The 22,142-nt window shown below is 40.4% G+C and overlaps 3 protein-coding genes across 5 annotated transcripts; 2 read left to right on the forward strand and 1 right to left on the reverse strand.

Moving 5' to 3' along the window:
* Nucleotides 1-3,769: 3,769 nt before the first annotated feature.
* On the reverse strand, nucleotides 3,770-5,398 carry LOC137934663 (probable thiol methyltransferase 2). Its single transcript, XM_068779120.1, has 8 exons — nucleotides 5,272-5,398; nucleotides 5,039-5,169; nucleotides 4,858-4,944; nucleotides 4,677-4,777; nucleotides 4,481-4,580; nucleotides 4,332-4,378; nucleotides 4,141-4,219; nucleotides 3,770-4,056 (listed from the first exon to the last, which is right to left on the reverse strand). Exons 1-8 carry the CDS (start codon nucleotides 5,357-5,359, stop codon nucleotides 4,003-4,005), a joined length of 687 nt encoding a protein of 228 aa, XP_068635221.1. The 5' UTR covers nucleotides 5,360-5,398; the 3' UTR covers nucleotides 3,770-4,002.
* Nucleotides 5,399-8,438: 3,040 nt separating this feature from the next.
* LOC137967108 (uncharacterized) lies at nucleotides 8,439-13,116 on the forward strand. 2 transcript variants are annotated; one of them, XM_068813545.1, is made up of 2 exons: nucleotides 8,439-10,367; nucleotides 12,888-13,116. In XM_068813545.1, exons 1-2 carry the CDS (start codon nucleotides 8,575-8,577, stop codon nucleotides 12,892-12,894), a joined length of 1,800 nt encoding a protein of 599 aa, XP_068669646.1. In that variant the 5' UTR covers nucleotides 8,439-8,574; the 3' UTR covers nucleotides 12,895-13,116. The 2 variants fall into 2 exon arrangements, with proteins under 2 accessions (XP_068669646.1, XP_068669647.1); XM_068813546.1 differs by lacking the exon at nucleotides 12,888-13,116 and having other exon boundaries at nucleotides 8,439-10,371.
* Nucleotides 13,117-13,203: 87 nt separating this feature from the next.
* On the forward strand, nucleotides 13,204-21,498 carry LOC137967107 (amine oxidase [copper-containing] gamma 2-like). 2 transcript variants are annotated; one of them, XM_068813544.1, is made up of 7 exons: nucleotides 13,204-13,420; nucleotides 17,196-17,440; nucleotides 17,594-19,876; nucleotides 19,970-20,083; nucleotides 20,160-20,609; nucleotides 20,730-20,827; nucleotides 20,920-21,498. In XM_068813544.1, exons 3-7 carry the CDS (start codon nucleotides 18,536-18,538, stop codon nucleotides 21,128-21,130), a joined length of 2,214 nt encoding a protein of 737 aa, XP_068669645.1. In that variant the 5' UTR covers nucleotides 13,204-13,420; nucleotides 17,196-17,440; nucleotides 17,594-18,535; the 3' UTR covers nucleotides 21,131-21,498. The 2 variants fall into 2 exon arrangements, with proteins under 2 accessions (XP_068669645.1, XP_068669644.1); XM_068813543.1 differs by lacking the exon at nucleotides 13,204-13,420 and having other exon boundaries at nucleotides 16,591-17,440.
* The last annotated feature ends 644 nt before the right edge of the window (nucleotides 21,499-22,142 follow it).

Consider the following 22,142-nt stretch of genomic DNA (forward strand, 5'->3'; position numbering starts at 1 on the left):
GGCAGAAATTCTACCGTGGAAGAAAATTTCAAAGACGAAGCAAACTAAGAAGCTTACCCTGGTCTGAGCCTGGACCGCCCGGTGATTGCTGAAGAAATAGATCCCGACAGCAGCAGCAACCGCCGGAGCAGTGAAAGTAAGTGTACCCACGGCCATGGCTAAATTATACAAAGAGTAGGAACAGATCAAAGCTGGGCTCTTCGACTCTGATAGCAGTTATAAAAGGAAGTGCTCGTGAAAGATAACTAAAAAGAAGAAGCTAGGAAAGGTATCGAATTTTGAGTAGAGAAGAAGCAAGGAATTTTGAATGGAAGGGAAGGGAAGGGAAGGGAAGCTATGACGCAATTCAGTGAAGCGTGTGGTCTGACTGGATTTACCGTAATTTTCTGGAAACCGAATCTTTTCTTTTTCCACTCCAGGACGAAACAACTGGGAACCTTTTTCATCCGGCGTTCCACGAATTTACCCTTTTTCGATCAAGATTCAGAGTCAATCATCCTCATCCACACGGCTCTGTCGGTCGGAAGTTTCTAGTACAGAGGAAATAAAAGAGCAGTCGGCTAACGCGTCGGCGACGAGTGGAATCGAACTGGACTGGATAGTGGATAAGGCTTTGAAGCGTCTATTCTATCTTTCGGTGCTTTGAATTAAAACCAAGCACGGCCGGCCAATCACATGGAAGGTTCGCCTGTTTGGCAACTCGCAGAATTGCAGATGGGATGTTCCTGTTTTGCTACAGTCAAGTTTTATCTTTCAGTGCCGGTTGTTGGCAGATTTCAATTTTTTACTACTGAATTTGAACTCTGAATCGTCTTTATCTCCAAAGTAATGAGGTCAAAACGTCCAGAGCCTGGAAGATGAAGATGCAACAAAATAGAGTTCAAGCTTGGATTCAAGCGTGTAGTCGTCCATAAAACGACACTCTAACAGGTCTGAGACCAATGTAGAGAGGAAAGGAAAATGAATTAATCAGAAATAGGATTCAAATATACATGTTACAACAACTATAATCGTCCGCTCCACTGAAAAACTAAAAAGAAAGTGGAGTCATGGGACAGATTTAATCGATTTACGCAGCGCTCTCATGCTCCTTCAAGCTTAATAACAGTCAAAAAGAGATCATCGTTTCGAAACAGTGAAGACCGTCCAGCTCAGGTGCAAAACGCGGCACCTTTTCTTCAACCGTATCAATCTTCTGTGGAGCTGACGTCTTCTCATCGTTCTCTGTCTTTACCCTCTTGAGGTTGCTCTCTGTTATATTGCCCCGCTTCTTGAAGATACCTAACCAGCCCCGCTAAACCCAAAAATCATTTAGACAAAGCTGGAGAAAAAGATAAAACAATAAGGGGGAGAGAAATTCGAGTAGCAGAACTAGGAATCCAGGAACTCACCTCATCGCTTGAAAAACTAGCGGAAACGGAAGCAGAGATGGGCATGTCTGATTCTTCTGATAACTTCCGGCAATTGAGCTGCAGGATCCAATTCTAGCAGACGTTCTTGAATGATGGATTGCAGGGTTCTTGGAATTTATATACGTCGATGAAGATTCTAGACAAGTGGAAAGTTTCGGAGAGAATAAGATGAAAAGCGTGTTTGGATTTCCTTTTCGTATTATCGAAGAAGACGTGCTGCAATGGACGAGGGCTGATGCAGCTGCCACGTTCTCCAGAAGGTAGTTTCGTTGACGAGCTTCCAGCCTTCCACAATGCTTGGAAGAGGGAAGCTTCGGCTGGCAACAGATTTTTCAAATGTGTTCCTACTCGCAAATATCTGACCACGCACAAGGCCTTTCACGCTACGAATCGTTAGACCCCACCCTTCCTCGCTTAAGAATTAAGATTCCATCCCAGGGGCAGTTTCGTGATTTAAATGACAAAACCAACGACGTACACACACGCGTTCAACGTTTTCCACGAGAGGGCCCACGCTAAATAAATTGCGGAGGACATTAGCCACACCCAAAAGAATTCCAGATTACGGATGGAAGAGAAAGGAATCTAATCCGGCGACGCCCCGACGCCGAACGCTTCCACGGATTCGCCTGCCACGTCCGCCACTGTCTCGATTACGTGAATCACGTGTCTTGTTTTTGGTTCGTGATTGCTTGCTATGCCTCCCCTCGATTTCGGAATTAAAAGAAAAGTTAAATTGATTTAAATTAAGGACAGTCGCTCGACTAGGCATTAGGCGCTTGAAGCCTGAGGCGACGAAACAGTCGCAGGTGGGTGGCCGAGATCCGGTCGACGCCGACTTCGTCGGTTTTTCTTCCGTTCCCCCGCTTCTCACTTTGCCATCGCTTATACTCTGTGAGAGATTCAACCGACGATTTCAGCAGACATGAAGGTATCTGGTCCCATCGTTGCCTCCGTCTTGGCCGCCTCCTCTTTTGCCTACTCCTCCTTGTGCGATCGCCAGTCTTCAGATCCGCCGTCCAAGATGATTGTAAGTTTCCCGATTCTTTGATCTCGTTTTCCGGGCTTCTATTTTATGATGGTTCTTCGCACAATGGGTTTCTGATTTTGGAATTTTTATTTTCCCCCTGTTTTCTTGTCCTGAAGTCTTCCTATATGCAGATTGTGGTGTTTGCGAAAAAAAAAAAAAAAACATTTTTTATGACATTTCTTTTCCTTGTTCAGGACTCAGCTAAGGCGAATCCGACGGGATCTAGTTCCGGAAGAGGCTTTGAAAAGGAGAATTTTGCGCCGAGGTTCGACGGCTTGAGATTTATCGAAACGTTGGTAACGGCGCATAGATAACGGGGAATGATCTTATGAATAAAGGGTGGTGATCAAAATTCACGGCGTCTTCGCTGCTATTCTGCGGTCTATCGTTGGGAGATCGCCCTTGTCGCCGCCATCCGGATCTCTGTTAGATTGGATGTTATTTGGGCATTTGATCTCTTCTTATTATTTCTTCTGGAGGCTACCAAGGTTTTGTTAGTGTAGTTGGTTGCTTTAGAACGTTTTCCCCAATCTCTTACATCGTTTTATTCATCTTCAATTCCATAAAAAAAACAAAAAAAGAAGAAGAAAAACTGAATTTGTATCGTTTTCTGATTGAATTCTTGCGAACTTGTCTGTTGTTCATGTGAGTTTATGTTAATGGAATGTCCGGTATCAGCTATGAAAATTGGACGGGATCGTTTCGTTTGTGCATTACCATTTGTTCTTTCTTGATGTGGCGAGTTTTATCTGATTTACGTGTCGGCGTTCTCAAGGCTGACCAGGAGGAGGAGTTTCGGGTGACAATCTCGAACTTGCTTGTTGACATTTGAAGATTGATGGGTTAATTATTAATTGTTAGATGTTTATGCAATTAATTAATAACTCATTAATGGGTTGATACCTGGCTTTTAACTTATTCATTAATGAAATAGTCATTACCATATTTTAATAAGATACATAATATTATATTCAATTTAACTAAATCAAATTAATAAATTAACAATAACAATTTATATAATAATAAATTATAATAAATGACAACAACCATTAACACTAAATTACCCTGATGGATTTGCTTTTGGGTTTTACCCCTAAAAATTCTCATATCAATGGAGATAGTATTCACACTTATGTATCTAAGATCTTCTCTGTCCTCATAGATTTGTTCTTTGGGTTTTACCCCTAAAAATTCTCATACTAATGGAGAGAGTGTCCACACTTATATATTTAATATCTTCCCTACAATATAGAATCTTAGTCGTATACCTAACACTTACTATATTCTTGTAATTCAGTTGTGTTTTAAGAGCAGAGAGATAGACGCTTTGAGGAATCACGATTTATTTAGGAGACGACTGCACATCGCAGACAATACATTCAACGAGAGAAACTACTCTTACTGAGTACAGATTCAATCAACAAGATGCATAACGATTTATTTAGGAGACGACTGCACATCGCAGACGATACATTCAACAAGCCACATAAGCACGCTGAGACAGCCAGGCAGCAAAGCCTGTCATTTATTGAGATAACACCCAGGCATTGATGACGGAATTCATGGTAGAGACGACTCCCCAGTCTTCTTCCACCGTCCAAGCTTTTCTAATCCCTGCAAAAGAAGCGCAATGGAGTTGGTTTGGATCCTTCACTTCCAAGTTTACATAAAAGAGGCGCCTTCCAAAAATAAAATTACCTTGCGTGACTCAACCGCGTAGTCATTGTCTACTATTGAGACAGACTCAAAGCCCAAGGGATGCAGCACCTTCTCGTAGCTGCCATGGAATGAATCGATGAACTCAAGTTCACATCTCTCTTTCTTTTCTAGCCTGATATAATCATACAGGTGGAACGTAATTTTTTTATTAATGAACAGGACAGACTTACTCAGCCACAGAAACACCGTATGGAGGTCCTCCGACGTGGTCACTAATCTATCTCATAGAAGAACAGAGTTAAATCAAGGATGAAGAAGCTCTACTTAACAGACTCGATTGACTTTGAGACTAGAGAGAGAAGGTGGTGGAAATGCTCACCGGAGAAATCAATGTTATAAGCTCTCCATCTGGTTTGAGAAAGTCTCGGACTTTATTTCCCCATGCTGGCCTTATATTTGGATCAATGGCCGCAAAGAACCTGCAACTTTCTCATCATGATGAGAAAAAAAGGGCCCGGAAACTTTCCTGGTAAAATTACGCTAATGTGAACTTCCAGGGGTAAGTGAAGACTTACGTATAGTCGAATATAAGATCGAACTGCTCAGTGGGTGTCCAGGTGAAGAAGTCCGCCTGCTGAAAGGTGAAGCAGTTTGCGTTCGGAAGAGATGAAGACAACTGGATTGACATTTTAAGCAGAGAAGGACAGATGTGGTTAGGCATGAAAAGCACAATTAATATTTAAAGGGAAGATTTACCTCTTTTGCTCTGTTAATGGCGTGGTCTGATATGTCCAGGCAGACAACAAACCGATCAGGCGCAGCAATCGCAGGCACATCGTAGCCCTGAGAAGATAAACTTCACTTAGCTTGTATGATCATCCTATTATTGGATCAATCAAGGCATGGATTTGCTAAAATCACCGATCATGAAACTCACACTCCCACAACCGGGAATCAGTGCCCTTCCCTTGGGAAGGGTTCCGGTCTCAAGAAGATGCAGAATGACCGGTAAAGGCCGTCCCAAATCCCATGGAGTCATTCCCTTCTCCCAGCATTTGTTCCATCCGTCTGTAACAGAGACGCAGAATACGTTCATCGCATCAATCACGGGCTCATAGAAAGATGAAAAGTCACAAAATCAAAGAAAGATTTTCAGAATGGTTGTGTTACCTTCTGGGTTTTCTTGTAAGCTGTCGTGGAATTCAGTAATTCTGGGATTCAAACTTGGATTGTAAGAGCGTTTTTTAACTTCAGCCATTATCGCCTGGTTGCTCAGATGAGTAGGGGAACCGAAGAAGATGCTGCAGCTGATGCGATGGGCATGGAGCAGGGCCTCTTTTTATTACCGATCAAAAATAAAAATAATAAAAATTCATGAGAGCCACATAACGTACCAAATCCAGCAACTTGGGTTCAATCCACTGTCGCGATTCTCCAAGGACCACACCCGGATTTAATTTTGATTTATGAGTAAAAATTTTTATAGTAAAGAAAGGGACTCTGGACATTTTTTTAAAAGGACTCAATTCTATACATGGGTTCAAACCCACTAGCATGAAGAAAGAGAAAAAAGAAAGCATACTCAAGTTAAAATAAATTTTAAAATAAAAAAAGGAATCGAACCCTATCGTCATACAAAGGGATCCGGTCCAGTCCGTGAGACGGTGTGACTGTTGAAAATTACAAGATTTCAAGAAACGTAAAGTTTAACCTCTTATTCAACTCCATACACAAACTTGATTTGAACTTCGTTAATCTAACACCATCTCAGTTAGACCTAAGATTCATTTTTTTTTTCTTTTTTCAGTTGGGTAGTCAAAGGTCGAGCAATTGCGGCATAACCCTTGATAAACCTACGATAATATCCAGTTAGACCTAAGATCCCTAATAGTTATTTCAATGTTTTTGGTAAGGACCAGTCTAACGTAGCTTAGACCTTATCTTGTTCGGTCAACACACATTCTTGAGAGACCACATATCCAAGATAATGAACTTTTGATGAAGCAAAAGTGCACTTGGATATTTTGACATGGAGGTGTTGAAGTGTGTTCAAGACCTTAGGTAGATGGTGCATGTGTTCCTCAAAAGTCTTGCCATAAACTAATATATTATCAAAAACTAATTTTTGCAAAAAAGGATGGAACACATAATTCATCAAGCTTTGAAAGGGAACAAATGCATTGGTTAGGCCAAAGAGCATTACCATGAACTCAGTGTCCATCGTGGGTCTAAAAGGTGGTTTTCTTGATGTCACTATCAACTACTCAGATTTGATGATAACTCGAGCAAATATCAAATTAAGAAAAATTTGTGCACTAATTTATTCATCAAGCAACTCATCAATGACAAGAATCTAGTACTTATCTTTTATGGTGATGTTTTTAACAGCACGGTAATCCACACAGAACTCCATGACCCACCTTTCTTTTTTCACCAACAACATGGGGGAGAAGTAAGGACTATTTCTTGGTTTGATGATGCCTTCTTGAAGCATTTCCTTAATCAACCTTTCGATTTCACTTATATGAATATGTGGGTATGAGTAGGGTCATGTGCTCATAGGAGGTGCACTAGGTTGAATCGAAACCTAGTGATCATGGAGCCACCATAGTGGTAAACTTTTTGGTTCACATAAAACATCTTGAAAGGTAGTAAGCATATATTGTAATGTAGGAGGAAGTTCAAATTCACCTTGCGATATTGTTGGTTCAACCATTTGGAATAGGGTGACCTGAACTTGGGAAAATGCCACTTTTTATAGGGATTATAGCTAGACCAAGTCATGCTCACCTTTTGCTATGCCCCCTCCATAACTAGACCAAGTCATGCTCACCTTTTGTTATGCCCCTCTTAAGCTAGACCAAGTCATGCTCACCTTTTGTTATGCCCCTCCATAGCTAGACCAAGTCATGCTCACCTTTGGTTATGCCTCTCCACTTAATTTGAGCATCTTTGATTGAGAATTCCATGGTCATGCGTTTGAAATCCCAAATAACTTTCCCTAAAGTATGCATCCATTGCATTCCTAGCACCAAATCGGCTCCTTTTATCGGAGGGACAAAGAAATCCTTATGAATGGCAGATCATTGGACTTCACTTGATACATTTATCACTTTAGATTAACATTGGATTTTAGTCACTTCTCCCACCATAACAAAAAAAAAAAACCTAAATTTGATATAGAAGAAGTCCAAGGCATTTTCAAAAATTTTCACACATAAAATTATGAGTGATTCCACCATCCACCAAGATGTGTATCTTATGGCCTTTGATCCGTTTGTCAAGTTGTATAATTCGAGGTTATAGAACCCGGAGAGGGCATGGAAGGATACTTTGGAATTTGATATCTCTTCTTCTATGATCTCAAACAGAGAACTTGAGTTGTCTTTTTCATCCTTAAGTAAGTACAACTGAAATCTTTTGCATCTATGACCCAAAATGATTTTTTTTTTTTGTCATAATTGAAACATAAATCTTTGCTTCTCTTTTTATCCATTACTTCAAGGAGAACCTCTTGAATGGCCTTCGAGTTTGACCATCCTCAAAAGAAGAGCATGAGGAATTGTGGTTTGGATCGATAGAGGGAGAGGTCCCTTAGGTCGGAACCGTAAGAGGGACAATTTCTCTTCTTGTACACGAGTTTGGTAAATTGCATCAATAAGAGTTCTAAGACGGAAGTGTTTTAAAGGCCAATTCAATATTTCGACTCACTTAAAGAAAACTTAATATGCAAACATACTCTATAATTCAATCAATAAGTACTACACCAATATTTTTATAATGGTTCATAAACCTATCTCAAATTACTAATTTATTCTTAGGGACGTTTCACCTCGGAGTTAATACTCTGCCAACCTAAAGAGAGTTTTATTTTTCACTTTCATAGGTTTTTTCACAATCTAGAACACTAAGACACTTAAATAGTAATGATCAAATAGTCTAAAAACTAGTCTCATTTAATGATTTTTTTCACTAAAATCAATGTAATGCAAATCCAAACCCAAGAACATATTAAGAAAGATTACCAAGATTTTCTCTTTTTTTTTTAATTTTAAGAATATTATAAATTAGATTATTTTTATAATATTAAATAAATATTAGTATTTATATAGATTTATAAGTGTATGATTGATGAAATTAAAAACAAAATAAAGCACTCATAAGTGTAAAATAGATTTTATTTTACAAAAAAAAAATCAAAAATAAGTTTTAGAAATTATAAATTTTTTTAGAAACTTATATTCTAGGAAGAGATCATTTAATTTTTCCCCGCGCCCCCCGGAATATCTAAGTTTTTGGAAGGGTACCAATTGTCAGGATCGGCGAAGGATTCTTCTTCAAAATCCAGACAACAATAGCAAGTCCCCGAAGCCATGGATCTCCTCATAGAGTGATTATTTTCCCCTTGTCGAGTCAAAATCGGTGAAGGTTTCTTCTTCAAAATCCAGACAATAATAGCTAGCCGCCGAAGCCATGGATCTCCTCCGAAGCTATTGCGAGCGAAGCGATGACTACTATAACGAACATGAAGTCGAGAAGCCCCAACCCCTTGAATCTCAATCTTCCGCTTGCGATGGCAGCACTACAGTTGCAACTTCCCCTGACTCTTCGCCTCTCCGAATTTCTCTCCCCTCCAAAACTGCCGCTCCAAAAGTCGACGACACATCGCTCGCTCTCACTGTCGCCGACGCTAATCTCAAGCTATGGAAACCCATCGACCTGGCTCAGCACGTTGTCGCCTTCAATCCCTCCTACGACCAGCTCTGGGCTCCTCTCTGCGGCCCCGCCCACCCGTATGCGAAGGATGGCGTCGCCCAGGGTATGCGTAACCACAAGCTCGGCTTCGTCGAAGATACCGCCATTGAGCCCTTTCAATTTGACGAGCAGTATAATACCTTTCACAAATATGGCTACGCTGCTGACCCCTCTGCCCCCGTCGGGAATAACTACGTTGGCGATCTCGATGCTCTTGAGAAAAACAACGCAGTCTCCGTTTACAATATCCCCCAGCGTGATCAGAAAAAGCGGAAGATTGAAGTTAAAAATAAAGAGGACGAGGATGAAAATGAACCTGCTGGGTCCGACGTCCATAACCCTGCCTCAGAGGATTGGTTACAGAAGAACCGCAAGAGCCCTTGGGCAGGAAAGAAGGAAGGACTGCAGACAGAATTAACTGCAGAGCAGAAGAAATACGCAGAGGAATATAGCCAAAAGAAAGCAGAAAAGGACCGGAACAGTGGAGAGAAGGTTGAATTCACTGATAAGAGCACTTTCCATGGAAAAGACGAGAGGGACTACCAGGGCAGATCTTGGATTGCGCCACCAAAGGATGCCAAAGCTGCAAACGACCATTGCTACATACCGAAGAGGTGGGTGCACACTTGGACTGGGCATACCAAAGGGGTATCGGCAATTCGGTTCTTTCCAAACTATGGGCATTTACTCCTGTCAGCTGGGATGGATACGAAGGTCAAAATCTGGGATGTCTTTAATTCTGGCAAGTGTATGCGGACTTACATGGGTCACTCGAAGGCAGTTAGAGATATTTCTTTCTCTAATGATGGAACTAAGTTTTTGAGTGCAGGCTACGATAAAAACATCAAGTTATGGGATACTGAAACGGGCAAGGTAATCTCCACCTTCTCTACTGGCAAGATTCCTTATGTGGTTAAATTTAATCCCGATGAAGATAAGCAAAACATTCTTCTTGCTGGAATGAGTGACAAGAAAATTGTTCAGTGGGACATGAATACTGGTGATATTACCCAAGAGTATGATCAACATTTGGGTGCAGTCAATACTATCACATTTGTTGATAATAACCGGAGATTTGTTACATCCAGTGATGATAAGTCTCTTCGTGTGTGGGAATTCGGTATCCCAGTTGTAATTAAGTATATAAGTGAGCCTCATATGCATTCCATGCCTTCAATTTCTCTTCACCCCAATTCAAATTGGTTAGCTGCTCAGAGTTTGGATAATCAGATTCTTATCTATAGCACAAGGGAGAGGTTTCAGCTCAATAAAAAGAAGAGGTTTGCAGGGCACATTGCTGCAGGATATGCTTGTCAAGTGAATTTTTCTCCAGATGGGAGGTTTGTCATGTCAGGAGATGGAGAGGGAAGGTGCTGGTTTTGGGACTGGAAGAGCTGTAAAGTATTCAGAACAGTGAAGTGTCATGAGGGAGTGTGTATAGGGTGTGAATGGCATCCTTTGGAACAGAGTAAAGTTGCAACCTGTGGCTGGGATGGTATGATCAAATACTGGTGAGTTTCTGTATTTAATTTGCTTAATCTTTATTATAGCTGAAATTGACTTTCATTCATATCTTTGTTGGACCTATAGTTTGTTATAAAAATATTTCTAAGTAAGTGGTGTATGAAAAATCTGAGTACATTTTCCCTGATTTTTAGATGGTGATATAGTCTATATTTTTTTAGGGTCATAGGGTTTGAAGTTTTCTTGGAATTTATTTAAAAAGTGTGCTCCTTGATGGCCAACGGAAGACTGTGGTTGTTGGCTTCATTGAGGCATGTGAGTTGCATCGAGAGGCAACATGCCTGCTGGATGGATTTTTGGTTACAACATCTATTGTTTTAGGCTCTATATACATGTCCAAGACTTGGAGGAATCTTTGATTGAGGTCTTAACATGGATAATGAAATTGGTTACATCTGCTACTCAAACACTTCTCTCATTTGGTCAATTCAATTAAAAGTTGAGTTGACTCTGCCATTGTCAATTACTTCTTTATCTTTTATTTTCTATGTAAAAAATGCCGGTTAACTGGGTTTAGAATGAAGAAATTTTGAATAGTAAATCTCAAACATATATTTGTTTAACATTTAAGAGAGCATATTCTTGTTTTCTATCTAGTATACATAGAAAATTTTGTAGAAGTGTTGCCTATATTTCACTTTTACTTAACAAACTTTTAGTTGATATTGAGTGTTAGATTTCAGGGGCATTTAAGGTTGAAAAATGTGAAAGTCGAAGAAGAATGCCATAGATAAACTTTTTAAAATTGGAAATTAGGAGACTGAACAATGGGAAAGCAGAAGAAAATGGCATGGAGACATTTTTTATTGTTTGGAAATTTAGAGACTAAGTATGGAATTTGTTTAAAAAACAGTCTTTGCAGAATTATTTATCTAGTTAATGCAGTAGTTTGGAAATGTTGGAGCTTAAAAAAAATTCTGAATTCAGGTCCACTAAGAGACCAATGATTCTGGTGAACTAAATTACCTGCTTACCCTTATATGAAAGGACCAATGCGTGGCTCAAATGGAGGCAACGGGTGAAGATTCTGAGAAAAATCAAGTGGTTTTCAGAGAATTCAATATGAATGTTGAGGAAATTCCTTCAAGGATCTTATACAAGATAATACCTGTAGCATGCTTTGTGCCTGCCATTATTTGGAGCATTGAGTACATTGGCAAATCAGTTGACATTGAGGGATTTGTTTATTAGGCTTCATATGTAGTTTCTTCAGTCTGATAACTTTCCTGAACACAGGACGCCATTCCATGTGTGCTACAAACTGGAAGTGTGTCCTTAAATTTGATGAAATAAGTTAAAGCAATATGTGAACAAAGGGTATGATCATATGAGGATGGACAGAAATTAAGTCTGCTATTGTTTGGACGTGAATGTTATGCAAGTGTAGTAGACATACGTGAATGTTATGTAAGTGTAGTAGACATAACGCTTAAATATGATGGTCGATGATCCAGTGGAAGATTAAAAACCTGTCGCTGATTTATTGCATTAACATAATGACAATGACTTTAAGTTTTTTGTTCCTTTCTGAAGATGCACTTTTCTAATCATCTTTGGTCAAGGATCAAGGCAGACAAATCTGCAGCAGTTTTGTGCTCTTGATCTTTTCCAGATATAGTTGTGCACAAGCAGATGTGTTAATGACTAATACAACAATGAAAAGCTTCTAACTGTTAATGACAAGCATGAAAAGGAGGTGTTGGGACGTTGGAACTTTTCTTCTAGAATCAGTGGTCTAACTAGCTATCTTATTAAAAATGGTTCTGGGTTCCTTGCAGCTACTTTCACCATTTTTTGCAAATTTATCTATTTTGATGCAAACAATTGGCATATATAAATCTCGTTAGCTCGAGCCATGTTATTTTTTTTTTAAATACTCTACACATGAATATAAATAAAATTTCTGCTGTTGGAAGAGAGTGCAAGCATTGAGTTAACCTTTTTGGTCGATCATTTAACAGAATTTGTGAGTTATTGCAAAAATGTGGTTCCAAAGTTTTGATGGGCCCCTGAGAAACATATATTCCTGCAGAATGCCCTCAAGAGGACTTTCTTCAATTTTCACATTTTGTGTGACTACAATCTTATTGAGCATTAGTAGTTGTTCTTGTTGTCTGTAGTTTAACCCATGACTTTTAGTGTCCTACTCTCAGGGTACTCTGTATTCTTCTTCTTCTTCTTCTTTTTTTTTTTTTTTTGAAATTGTTTTCTTCTGTTACTCCTAAATGTAGAAGTTTGTTATTTTATTTTTCTTTCTTTGATAGATTCTGACACTGTGTTAGAAACCAAATCTTTCTTGTGATCATCTACATGCTTGTAGTGGAGTGGGGTGTGTGAGTAGCTGTGGATGTATATCTGTGGCTGTGCATAATAATATCATATCAATGCTTTTTCTGCAGATTGTTTCTTTTAACGTAATGTTGTACAAAAATTCTTTTGACCAAACATTGGTTTTATTTTTTATTTTTAATAGACAAATGAATTTATTTTTGGCCTGTGACATGCAGGGATTAATTGCTTTGATGGACGTATGCTTTGGAAGGGCTTCATCCAGGACTTTCCCTGTTTAAAGACTTGCTCGTACCTGACTATATACTTTTAGGTTATAATTATAGTAGTCTGACTCATTTCAAAAAAATTATAGTGGTCTGAGGTTTGTGACTGAAGCTTGTTTGTTCCTCCTTTAATGTCATTTTTTCAACATTTTTGAGCAAGTATTGGAAAGAGGTGACCACATTCACGGCATATTTTTTATTTTCTTTCTTGCTGTATTATTAAAGGTTACTACCCCTTTTTTTGAAAATGGATTAGAGTTCGCTACCTTCACTGCATGTTTCTCAGTTCTCATGATTACTGTCTTAGCTCTGTTAGTAATATCTGCTAACATGCATTTTCTTTATGCTAAATTTGCTTGGAAACTAGTTTTGTGGGGCATGTGCTGCAGGAACACTGTCTTAGCACCAGCTGAGCTCCAGGGCAGAACATCTAATCTGATAAAAGGATGGAGTTTATGTGGGTTATTTTCTAAAAATGGTCCTAGGTTGGTGCTACAGACTATTTATCCTGAAATTTCAGTTCTCTATTTAATTGTAGGGAGTTGGTCAGTCTGAAATTTTATGTTACCATTCTAACCTGCCAAGACCAATTTACTAAGTGGCCTGCCGAGTCACCTACTATTGCTTCATATTCATATGCACATGTTACCTTTCTGGTGTTATACTCATTTATTTTTATCTTAAAGAGTGATTAATCTACTCATACAATATATAGTGTGCATGATAACAAATATCTCCATTTATGCTGCGAGATTTACTTGTTCAGTGATAGTCCTAGCTTAGAAGTACATGGAAGGTCTAAAAGAACTGAAGGAGATGCATCTGTACCATGGAAACTGCACCTTGCATATTCATCATGATGCTGAATTACTTGGCTAGGAACCCACTGCGGATTATAGTTTTGAGAAAAGTATAACTTCATGAAAAGTAAAATTTCTTATGCAAGATAATGATACCATATTTTTACTGGTTTTCTTCTTTCATTCGTCTCTGTTTTGGTATCCTTCTCTTGCAAGCTGTTTCACCATTATCTAAATAAGGCATTTGCTTCATCTACATGAGTGGCCGTTGGGCAAGCTCTCTCTCTCTCTCTCTCTCTCTCTGAACCCATATTTACTGTGCTTCCATCTGCGTTTTACCTAATTAGATACTGAGACTTCATATGTGGAAAAATGTGATTGGAAGTGGTGAGGTGCACCTCTCCCCTCTTTCTATGTCACATAGGGGAAACTCCCCTGTGCGACAATGACCGGAGTCTGCTGGTTCATCCCTCGAATTGTCAAATTTGGCCCAGTCAACCAGGTTTTAATACATTGAGATAGAGAGTGCAATAATGGGTGCTGCAATAATATAATGTTTTTTTTCTCTTTCTACCACCTCTCTCTTTCCTCCATTGATCTGCCTCACTTCTTGTCTCAACCCATGTTCAACACCATAAAAACTTGAGGTGCATGTGTTAGCAATGGACAATTGAGCAACTATTATAGAAAAAGGTTTATCATTCATAACCCCCTAGAAATGCTCAAAGTTACTTCCTCCCTGGTTTAAAATTTGTTTGTGCCATAATCAAAAGTTAATTATACTTTTAAAATTTTAGGCTATTATTATCTGTTTTGCATAATGATGAAGAAAGGAGGTGAGAGAAAACAAATTTTAAACCAGAAAGTGACTGTAATTTGGTATTTTTTTTAGGGAGTTAGGAGTAATAAACACTAGAAAATTGTTATGAGTGGGGAAACATGCAGCCACAAAATGAAAATGAAGGCGGATAGTAATAGCGAACTTTAGGAGCATGATGACGAAGGAGATAAAGGAATAGTAAACTTTAGGGTTAGAGTTTCAGCATGAAGGCAAGGGACATACCGGAAGAAAACTTTAGGATTAGAGTTTCAGCATAAAGGCAAGGGAGATACAGGAATAGTGAACTTCAGGGTTAGAGTGTCAGCGTGAAAGTAAAGGATGGACATATGCACTAAAGATTAATAATGTAAGACAATGACATTATCCATGGATACAGTAACAGTAAACTTCAGGGTTAGAGTTTCAGCATGAAAGTAAAGGCATGGACATGGGTTTTACTGGACATATGCACTAAGTACTAATAGTTATAGCTTAAGATAATGATACCATCCATTGATGCCGAGAGGAAAACATTCATCAAAACTAGAGTTTCCTCTTAATGCTGGTGGAATCCCTATAAATTCTGTGGTATTCTATCATCACAGTATAAATATGAAGAGGGAGTCAAGTACACATGAAAGTTTAAGCGTTCCAACACATGCTCAGTAACACTAAGTCGGACATGTAATACAAAATGGGTGTTGTTCAAGGATTGGTTCACTGAAATCTGAAGAAATAAAGAAACCAAAAAAAAGTAACAAGAGCTAAGGGAGAAAGTAAACAAGGGAATGATTGCCCAAGTGACCTTCTTGGTGGTCAATCAATCTCTAAAAGATTAGAATGTGGGATCCTCACCATCCACAATAAACAAAAAGGAAAACATATTAAGCAAGTGGAAGGATTGAACCTAAAAATTGATTCGCATACAAGAGGAGGTCGCAAGAGAAGGAAAACAAACATTCACTTTTACAGTTGGTTGCATGGTTGAAGACTTATGAAGCTCAAGAGGAGTAGGAAGCCAAGAGGTGACATTGTAGTGGAAGACATCCCAGGTGATACTTTCTTGACTCTTTCAAATGAGGAATTGGACAAAACATTGGAGTAGGGGCCAGGAAAATTGATAGAAGATATACTTCTCATGGAACTACTTTTTCAATCAACAGAGAAAAATTATTCACCTCTTAGGCATTGATTCTGCCTTGGCAGTTGGACCAGTAGATTTTTTAAGTGAGAGCTGCACTAGTACTACACAAAGAAAGCTTATGTAAGTAAAAATACTTGTAGAATTGAACCTTTTGAAGCCCTTATGTCTAGGAGGGTGTGTCACATTCAAAGATGAACTGCTATGAATTCAAATATAATACTGTAGATCATATTTGCAATAGGAATGGGGTAGTAGACTGAGAAAAAGGAGGAAGCATTAGTATTGTTAAGGAATCCTTGGACCCAACTTAACAAGTATCAACAGTGTCTAAAATTTTGGAGTAGCTAAGACGGTAAAGGAAAGATCAGATTATGAAAAAAAGAAGAGAAAAATATGCAAGTGAGTATATTACTGGACCCATTTGAAGATATGAAGGTTCAGATAGGGGGCAGAGATGATGAGTTTAGTCTTGGTGCACACAGATTTTTAAAAAAGGGAAAGATAATCATAGTGGGAAGACCCTTCGAAACAAATCATGGAGGGGTGAGGTGAAAATGGAAATTTAGGGCAGAATGTGGTTAGGACTGGTATGATTGAGGGGGAGATTTAAAAAAGGGTGTCAATTGATGGTGTCACTAGAGTTGGGAGTGGAGAGGAATTTGTTAATGTGGTGGCCCCTGTTAATAGAACCAACTTGGCCTCTCATTCTCAGGTTCCAAACCTATTAGAAACATAAGACAACCTTACAAACTTTAAATGAGGTTGAGGGTGGGTGTGAGTGTTATAGTCATTTTGTGAGTGAACTATTAAATGTTAAAGTCATTGAAACAACTTAGTAATGGGGTTCAAAGAGGAAGTGGTGAGGACACCACTCGTGTACCGCTGATTACATGAGTCTATACCAGAAGACCTCGGACTGTGGCGAGACCCACCATGTTATCACCATGTTATCGTTAGGTAGCGAGGCATTTAGGATTGATTAGATGTTATTTTGTAATTTATTACTTATTTGTATTGTCCTTAGGAGTAATGATTTCATTTATTTAGGGGTATTTTTTTTATTTTGAAATGTGAATTAGGGTTTTGATTTCTATTTAAGCTTGTAATGTTTGAAAGGGACTATAACAGTGATTTTGAGAAAAAAATTCCTTCCCTAATTGCTCTCGCCTCCCCCTTATTCTCCCTCTCTTCTTCTTCTTTTTCCTCCTCTCTGTGTCTTCCGTTCTTTTTCTTCTCTACTGATGCCACATTAGGAAGCGTCAATAACTTTGTTGCGAGAGCTTCTCAAGCATAGACGAGAAGTAGTGGTGAAGTTGGGAGTGGGAGTTAAAATGAAGTACCAAAATCAGAGTAGTACAGAGGTCATGGGATCAGAAAATGACAAGAATAGGAGTGGCAGGGGAGTGATAGATGGCTTCCTGTTGTGATTTCAGTCTTGTTGAGAACACCGAATGCCAACTAAACAAGGTTGTTTTTTCTAATTGTTGACTGTGTAGGCTGTGGGGATTGTTACTGCAATTATCTGCTCCTTTGTAGCAAACCTTGGGAATATTCAAGCCCGGTGTTAGTGTCACTTGAGAAACCAAGGAGGATTGACTTGATACTCAAGAAAAGCACTAATAAGGTTATCATATGAAGCATGAAAAAGGGGGCTAGAAAGGAGCAGGGGGAGAGAAGAATTGCTAAGGTCCATGGGAGTACCCTCGGATGCTGCAAGGCATGGGGATGATGTCTGACCAAGGTATGCTGTCATCTTTGGTTTGCGTCAAATAAATGTGTCGGATTTAAATTGGGTTATCTGGTTGGGTCAAAATTTGTAAGGACTTCATAGATTTAACCCTTCAAGCTCTAAGATCTTCCTTTTATGCTTATAAGCATCCTTTTGGCTTCTTAGGTCTCTTGGTGGTCAACAAGAAGCAACTGTTGTTGTTTGAATTACCATCAGCAGCACATGTGCAATTTTTTTGAAGCACCCAACATAGACTTAATTGTAATCTATGGAAGTCTATTATTCAGCAACTGCTAAGTTGTCTTCAACAAGCTGGGCACTTTCTTGTCTTCAACGACAACAAAACGTTGGATCGTTACTACAGAAGTGTGTTTACCTGTTATGCTAGTAGTGGAAGGTTTCTTATTTTGATTCTCTGCATAAAAAGTCCTTGGAAAGTTGTTGCTCCTCTTGCCTTTCAGAACTTGTTTCAGTTCTTATTTTATTTGTTTCTGGCTGAGATCATTGCTATTACATCCTCTTCTTTTCTTCCCCTCCCCATACTCATCCTCTATTGTCTCTTTCCTTCTTTGGACGTCACCCTTTCCCTAATCTCCTTTGATCACCTCAACATTAAAGACATTAATACTAAAGAGTCTTCAATTTCCGTTGCTTAACAAAATAACTAAATTGCCACTTGATGCAATATAATTGGACTCGCACACTTGTAACCGTTAGGTTCATATGCGCCAAGACTTATCGGTTCCATCAATACCAAACTTTCTCGCCAAAGGCTGGTAAAACCCTAAAAAGGACAGCCAGCCAGCGATTCAGGCCACATGCATCAAATTAGGGGCCCACCATCTCAAGCGCTCGAATTCACGAAAAGAAGAAAGATTCATTTTGTGCATTTGGCCGATTGCCCACCCGTTGGAATCTTTGGAAGGACAAAAACTCTGCCATTCACTCCAATAGGGCATTGATGTTTTCGCCAAGGAGTGACTCCTGAGCTTTGATGGACTGACGATCACCAGAAAGGATTAGCAAGACAAAACAGAAAAAAATCCCACCCCGGGCAGACCATAAAAGGCCAGAGCAGAGTATAGTAGAGAGAAGTGATCGGGAAATATGGAAGGCCGCAGTTTTCTTCGGTTCCTCTTTCTTCTTGTCTGTGTTTTTCTTCTTCTGCTCTTCACTCGCACATGGCTTCCCCTCCCTTATACTACCTCCGACAAAGACGAGCTTCTCGCCTGCTCTACTTACTCTTCATGGTGTACCTCCAAGAACAGAATACAGGCCAAATCGAATGATCTCCTGTCAAGAGCCGGAACAAGCCATTTACATGACCACCACAACCGTGTTCCTCACCATCCTCTCGATCCTCTCACCATATCGGAGATTAATCTAGTTCGTTCTGTCCTCTTTTCATCCGAGCCTTTCGCCTCTTCTTCTTTCACTATCCACTCCTTCGTTTTGGAAGAACCAGATAAGTCCTTGGTCCTGAAATGGAAGAAAGGAGACCCGCTTCCCCCCCGCCAGGCCTCCATCATCGCCCTCCTCAACGGTCAGTCCCATATCCTGACTGTCGATCTGGGTTCCCGTCAGGTCACTCGCCACGATGTTTCTACCGCTTCCGGCTACCCTACCATGTCGATCGAGGACATGACGACTTCAACCTGGGCTCCTCTCTTAGACGCTGCCTTCAATCGTTCGATACTGAGCCGCGGGGTGGCGTTATCGGACCTCGCCTGCCTACCTATTTCTTTGGGTTGGTATGGTAAGAAGGAAGAGGATAGGAGATTGATTAAAGTCCAGTGCTACTCCATGCAGGGGACGGTCAACTTCTATATGAGACCCATCGAGGGTCTTACTGTCTTGCTCGATATGGACACCAGAGAAGTGGTTGAGATCTCCGACCGCAACCGAGAAATTCCCATCCCGGCGGCGACGAACACCGATTACCGCTTTTCTCAGGTGGCTCAGAAAGCGAACTCACCGTCGTACGCAACCATCCCCTTGAATCCCATCTCTATAGAGCAGCCCAGGGGGCCGAGCTTCAGGATCGAGGACGGTCACAGAGTGAAGTGGGCCAACTGGGAGTTCCACCTGAAGCCGGATCCCCGAGCCGGAGTCATCGTGTCTCGAGCAACGGCAACGGACCCGCAATCCGGCGAGGTCCGAAACGTGATGTACAAAGGGTTCACTTCGGAGCTGTTCGTGCCGTACATGGACCCAACGGACGCTTGGTACTTCAAGACATACATGGACGCCGGAGAATACGGCTTCGGACTGCAGGCGATGCCGCTGGACCCGTTAAACGATTGCCCCAGATACGCCCACTACATGGACGGCGTCTTTGCGGCAGTCGACGGCAAGCCGTACGTCCGGGAAAACATGATATGCGTCTTCGAGCGGTACGCGGGCGACATAGGATGGCGCCACGCCGAGAGTCCCATTACCGGGATGGGGGTAAGAAGCAGAAAAAGAAAACCCGAAACCAGCGGCCAAGCTCTGATATCTTATCCTTTTGCTTTTGTCTGATTGTGGCGAGATTTTTGGCAGATTCGGGAGGTGCGGCCAAAGGTGACGTTGGTGGTTCGGATGGCTGCATCCGTCGCGAACTACGATTACATCGTTGATTGGGAGTTTCAAACCGACGGATTAATCCGTGTCAAGGTAAAAAAAACCCGACAGATTTTTAAGTTTGCCTTGAGATTGAAGGAAATGATAAAATTGTTTTGGGTGATTTCAGGTTGGGCTCAGTGGGATACTCATGGTGAAGGGGACACCACACGACAACATGAACCAGGTGCCACCAGAAGAGGAAATGTATGGAACCCTTCTCTCTGAGAACGTCGTCGGCGTCATCCATGACCACTACATCACCTTCTACCTGGACATGGATATCGACGGCACAGATAACTCCTTCATCAAGGTCAATCTCGTCAAGGAGAAGACGTCACCGGAAGAGTCACCCAGGAGAAGCGTCTTGAAAGCCAAGAGGCAGGTAGCAAAGACGGAGAAGGAGGCACAGATCAAGTTCAAGCTCTACGACCCGGCTGAGTTTCACGTTGTTAATCCGTCAAGAAAGAGCCGAGTTGGGAATCCGGTCGGCTATAAAATCGTTCCGGCAGGTACTGCTGCTAGCATACTCGATGCACAGGATCCTCCCCAATTTCGTGGAGCATTCACAAACAATCAGGTAATCTGAACTTGAGCTGGTCGCATTAGAAACATGGGGAAGAATCGGGGAGTTTCTTTTTCCTTTTCAGAAGGCAATAAATATCTAAATCGGGAAAAAAATTTCACAATGTCTCCACAGATCTGGGTGACGGCATATAACAGGAGCGAAGAGTGGGCTGGTGGCCTTTTCGTGTATCAAAGCAAAGGAGAAGACACTCTAGCTGTTTGGTCCGACAGGTAAAATACCCACTCCCGATTGATCATCGTGAAGCAAGTTTTCTGATCACTTTCAGCTAATCCGTCCGTCTTCTTCTAATTATCCACTGAAGGAATCGGCCAATCGAGAACAAGGACATAGTGGTGTGGTACACCCTTGGATTCCACCACATACCTTGCCAAGAAGACTTCCCCATCATGCCCACTGTGTCTTCCAGCTTCGACCTCAAGCCTGCGAATTTCTTCGACATCAATCCCATTCTTCGAATGTCGCCCAACCTTCAGGAAGATCTCCCAGTCTGCCGACCAGCGGCTTCCGCCTGAGCGACGCCAACGAATTGCTTATTGTAGGGCTCATTATGTACAAATAGACAAGAACCAGAGTAGTTACATTGAGCTATAATTTGACCCTTCCAATAATGTTTTGGAGGAATACTAAAGCAAAAGGGAGAACGAGAGAGAGAGAGAGAGCATGAGAGAAAGAGGGGATTAGGGTTATGAGCTGATACCCTATCCTCACCCATACACTTATTTATAGAGATCAAAAGTAGTAAACTACATGCATATTCCTCACCTTGATAGGTAGAAAATATATAAATTTTTACATACCACTCAAGGTTATTCACATTATCAAAACACTTTTCTTCAACTTGGTGCATATAGTTGTTAAAATCTTTGATGTAACCGGCTTTGTGAATATATTCCCTTCCCTTCTTGCGAGGTTGTTAATTTGTCCTCCCCTTTTGGTTGATATTGTGCATATAAGGATTGGATAATCATTAGTTGACGGTTGAAGAATATATGAATATGAGTAGTTGTTACAAGATATCTCGAAGTGGCATCAAAGTAAATACCTCCCCCCACGTCAAGAAGATAGCAATTAAGGTGACTAAAAAGTCTTCTCATAAGAATGACACAAATGTGTAATTAAAGAAGATGATATATGTCTATTTATGATTTTTCTTTTACAAAACTTGTAGCCTTAAGAACATTTTAGTCATTATAATTCTCCTTCCAAAACTATAAATAGAAGCTTAAAGCATGGGTCGATCGTTAAGTCTCCTCTCTTCTATCAAATTGTTCTCTAGCTTTTCTCTTAAACTCTCTCTCTCCATCTCTCTCTAGCCGTCTCTATCTTTTCTTTTCTTTTCTTCTTCTTCTTCCTCTCCTCTCTTACCACCTTGGTCAAAGACTTTGTCATGGGACCCTAAAATCTAATATGATATCAAAACAGTATAGGATCCCCACACTAAGATGGTGATTAAGATTATCAAGTTTTGTGTAGTGCACTTTTGAAAAAGCAAAGATTAAGTTGTGCCAAGATAAGTTTTTCATC

This window comes from Aristolochia californica, unplaced genomic scaffold, assembly GCF_029961685.1.
Source record: "Aristolochia californica isolate CCGP_79_NKW_82.1479 unplaced genomic scaffold, dmAriCali1.0.hap1 SCAF_6, whole genome shotgun sequence".
In the NCBI taxonomy this organism is placed as follows: domain Eukaryota; kingdom Viridiplantae; phylum Streptophyta; class Magnoliopsida; order Piperales; family Aristolochiaceae; genus Aristolochia; species Aristolochia californica.

Excerpts from the sequence above, each read along its gene's own strand:
- LOC137934663 (XM_068779120.1), bottom strand. The coding sequence starts at position 5,359 with ATGGCTGAAGTTAAAAAACGCTCTTACAATCCAAGTTTGAATCCCAGA. Across the intron at positions 4,778-4,857 it reads CCATTAACAGAGCAAAAGAG|TTGTCTTCATCTCTTCCGAA; the intron begins GTAAATCTTCCC and ends ATGTCAATCCAG. Across the intron at positions 4,379-4,480 it reads TTATAACATTGATTTCTCCG|ATTAGTGACCACGTCGGAGG; the intron begins GTGAGCATTTCC and ends TCTATGAGATAG.
- LOC137967108 (XM_068813545.1), top strand. The coding sequence starts at position 8,575 with ATGGATCTCCTCCGAAGCTATTGCGAGCGAAGCGATGACTACTATAAC.
- LOC137967107 (XM_068813544.1), top strand. The coding sequence starts at position 18,536 with ATGGAAGGCCGCAGTTTTCTTCGGTTCCTCTTTCTTCTTGTCTGTGTT. Across the intron at positions 20,084-20,159 it reads ACGGATTAATCCGTGTCAAG|GTTGGGCTCAGTGGGATACT; the intron begins GTAAAAAAAACC and ends GGGTGATTTCAG. Across the intron at positions 20,610-20,729 it reads GAGCATTCACAAACAATCAG|ATCTGGGTGACGGCATATAA; the intron begins GTAATCTGAACT and ends ATGTCTCCACAG.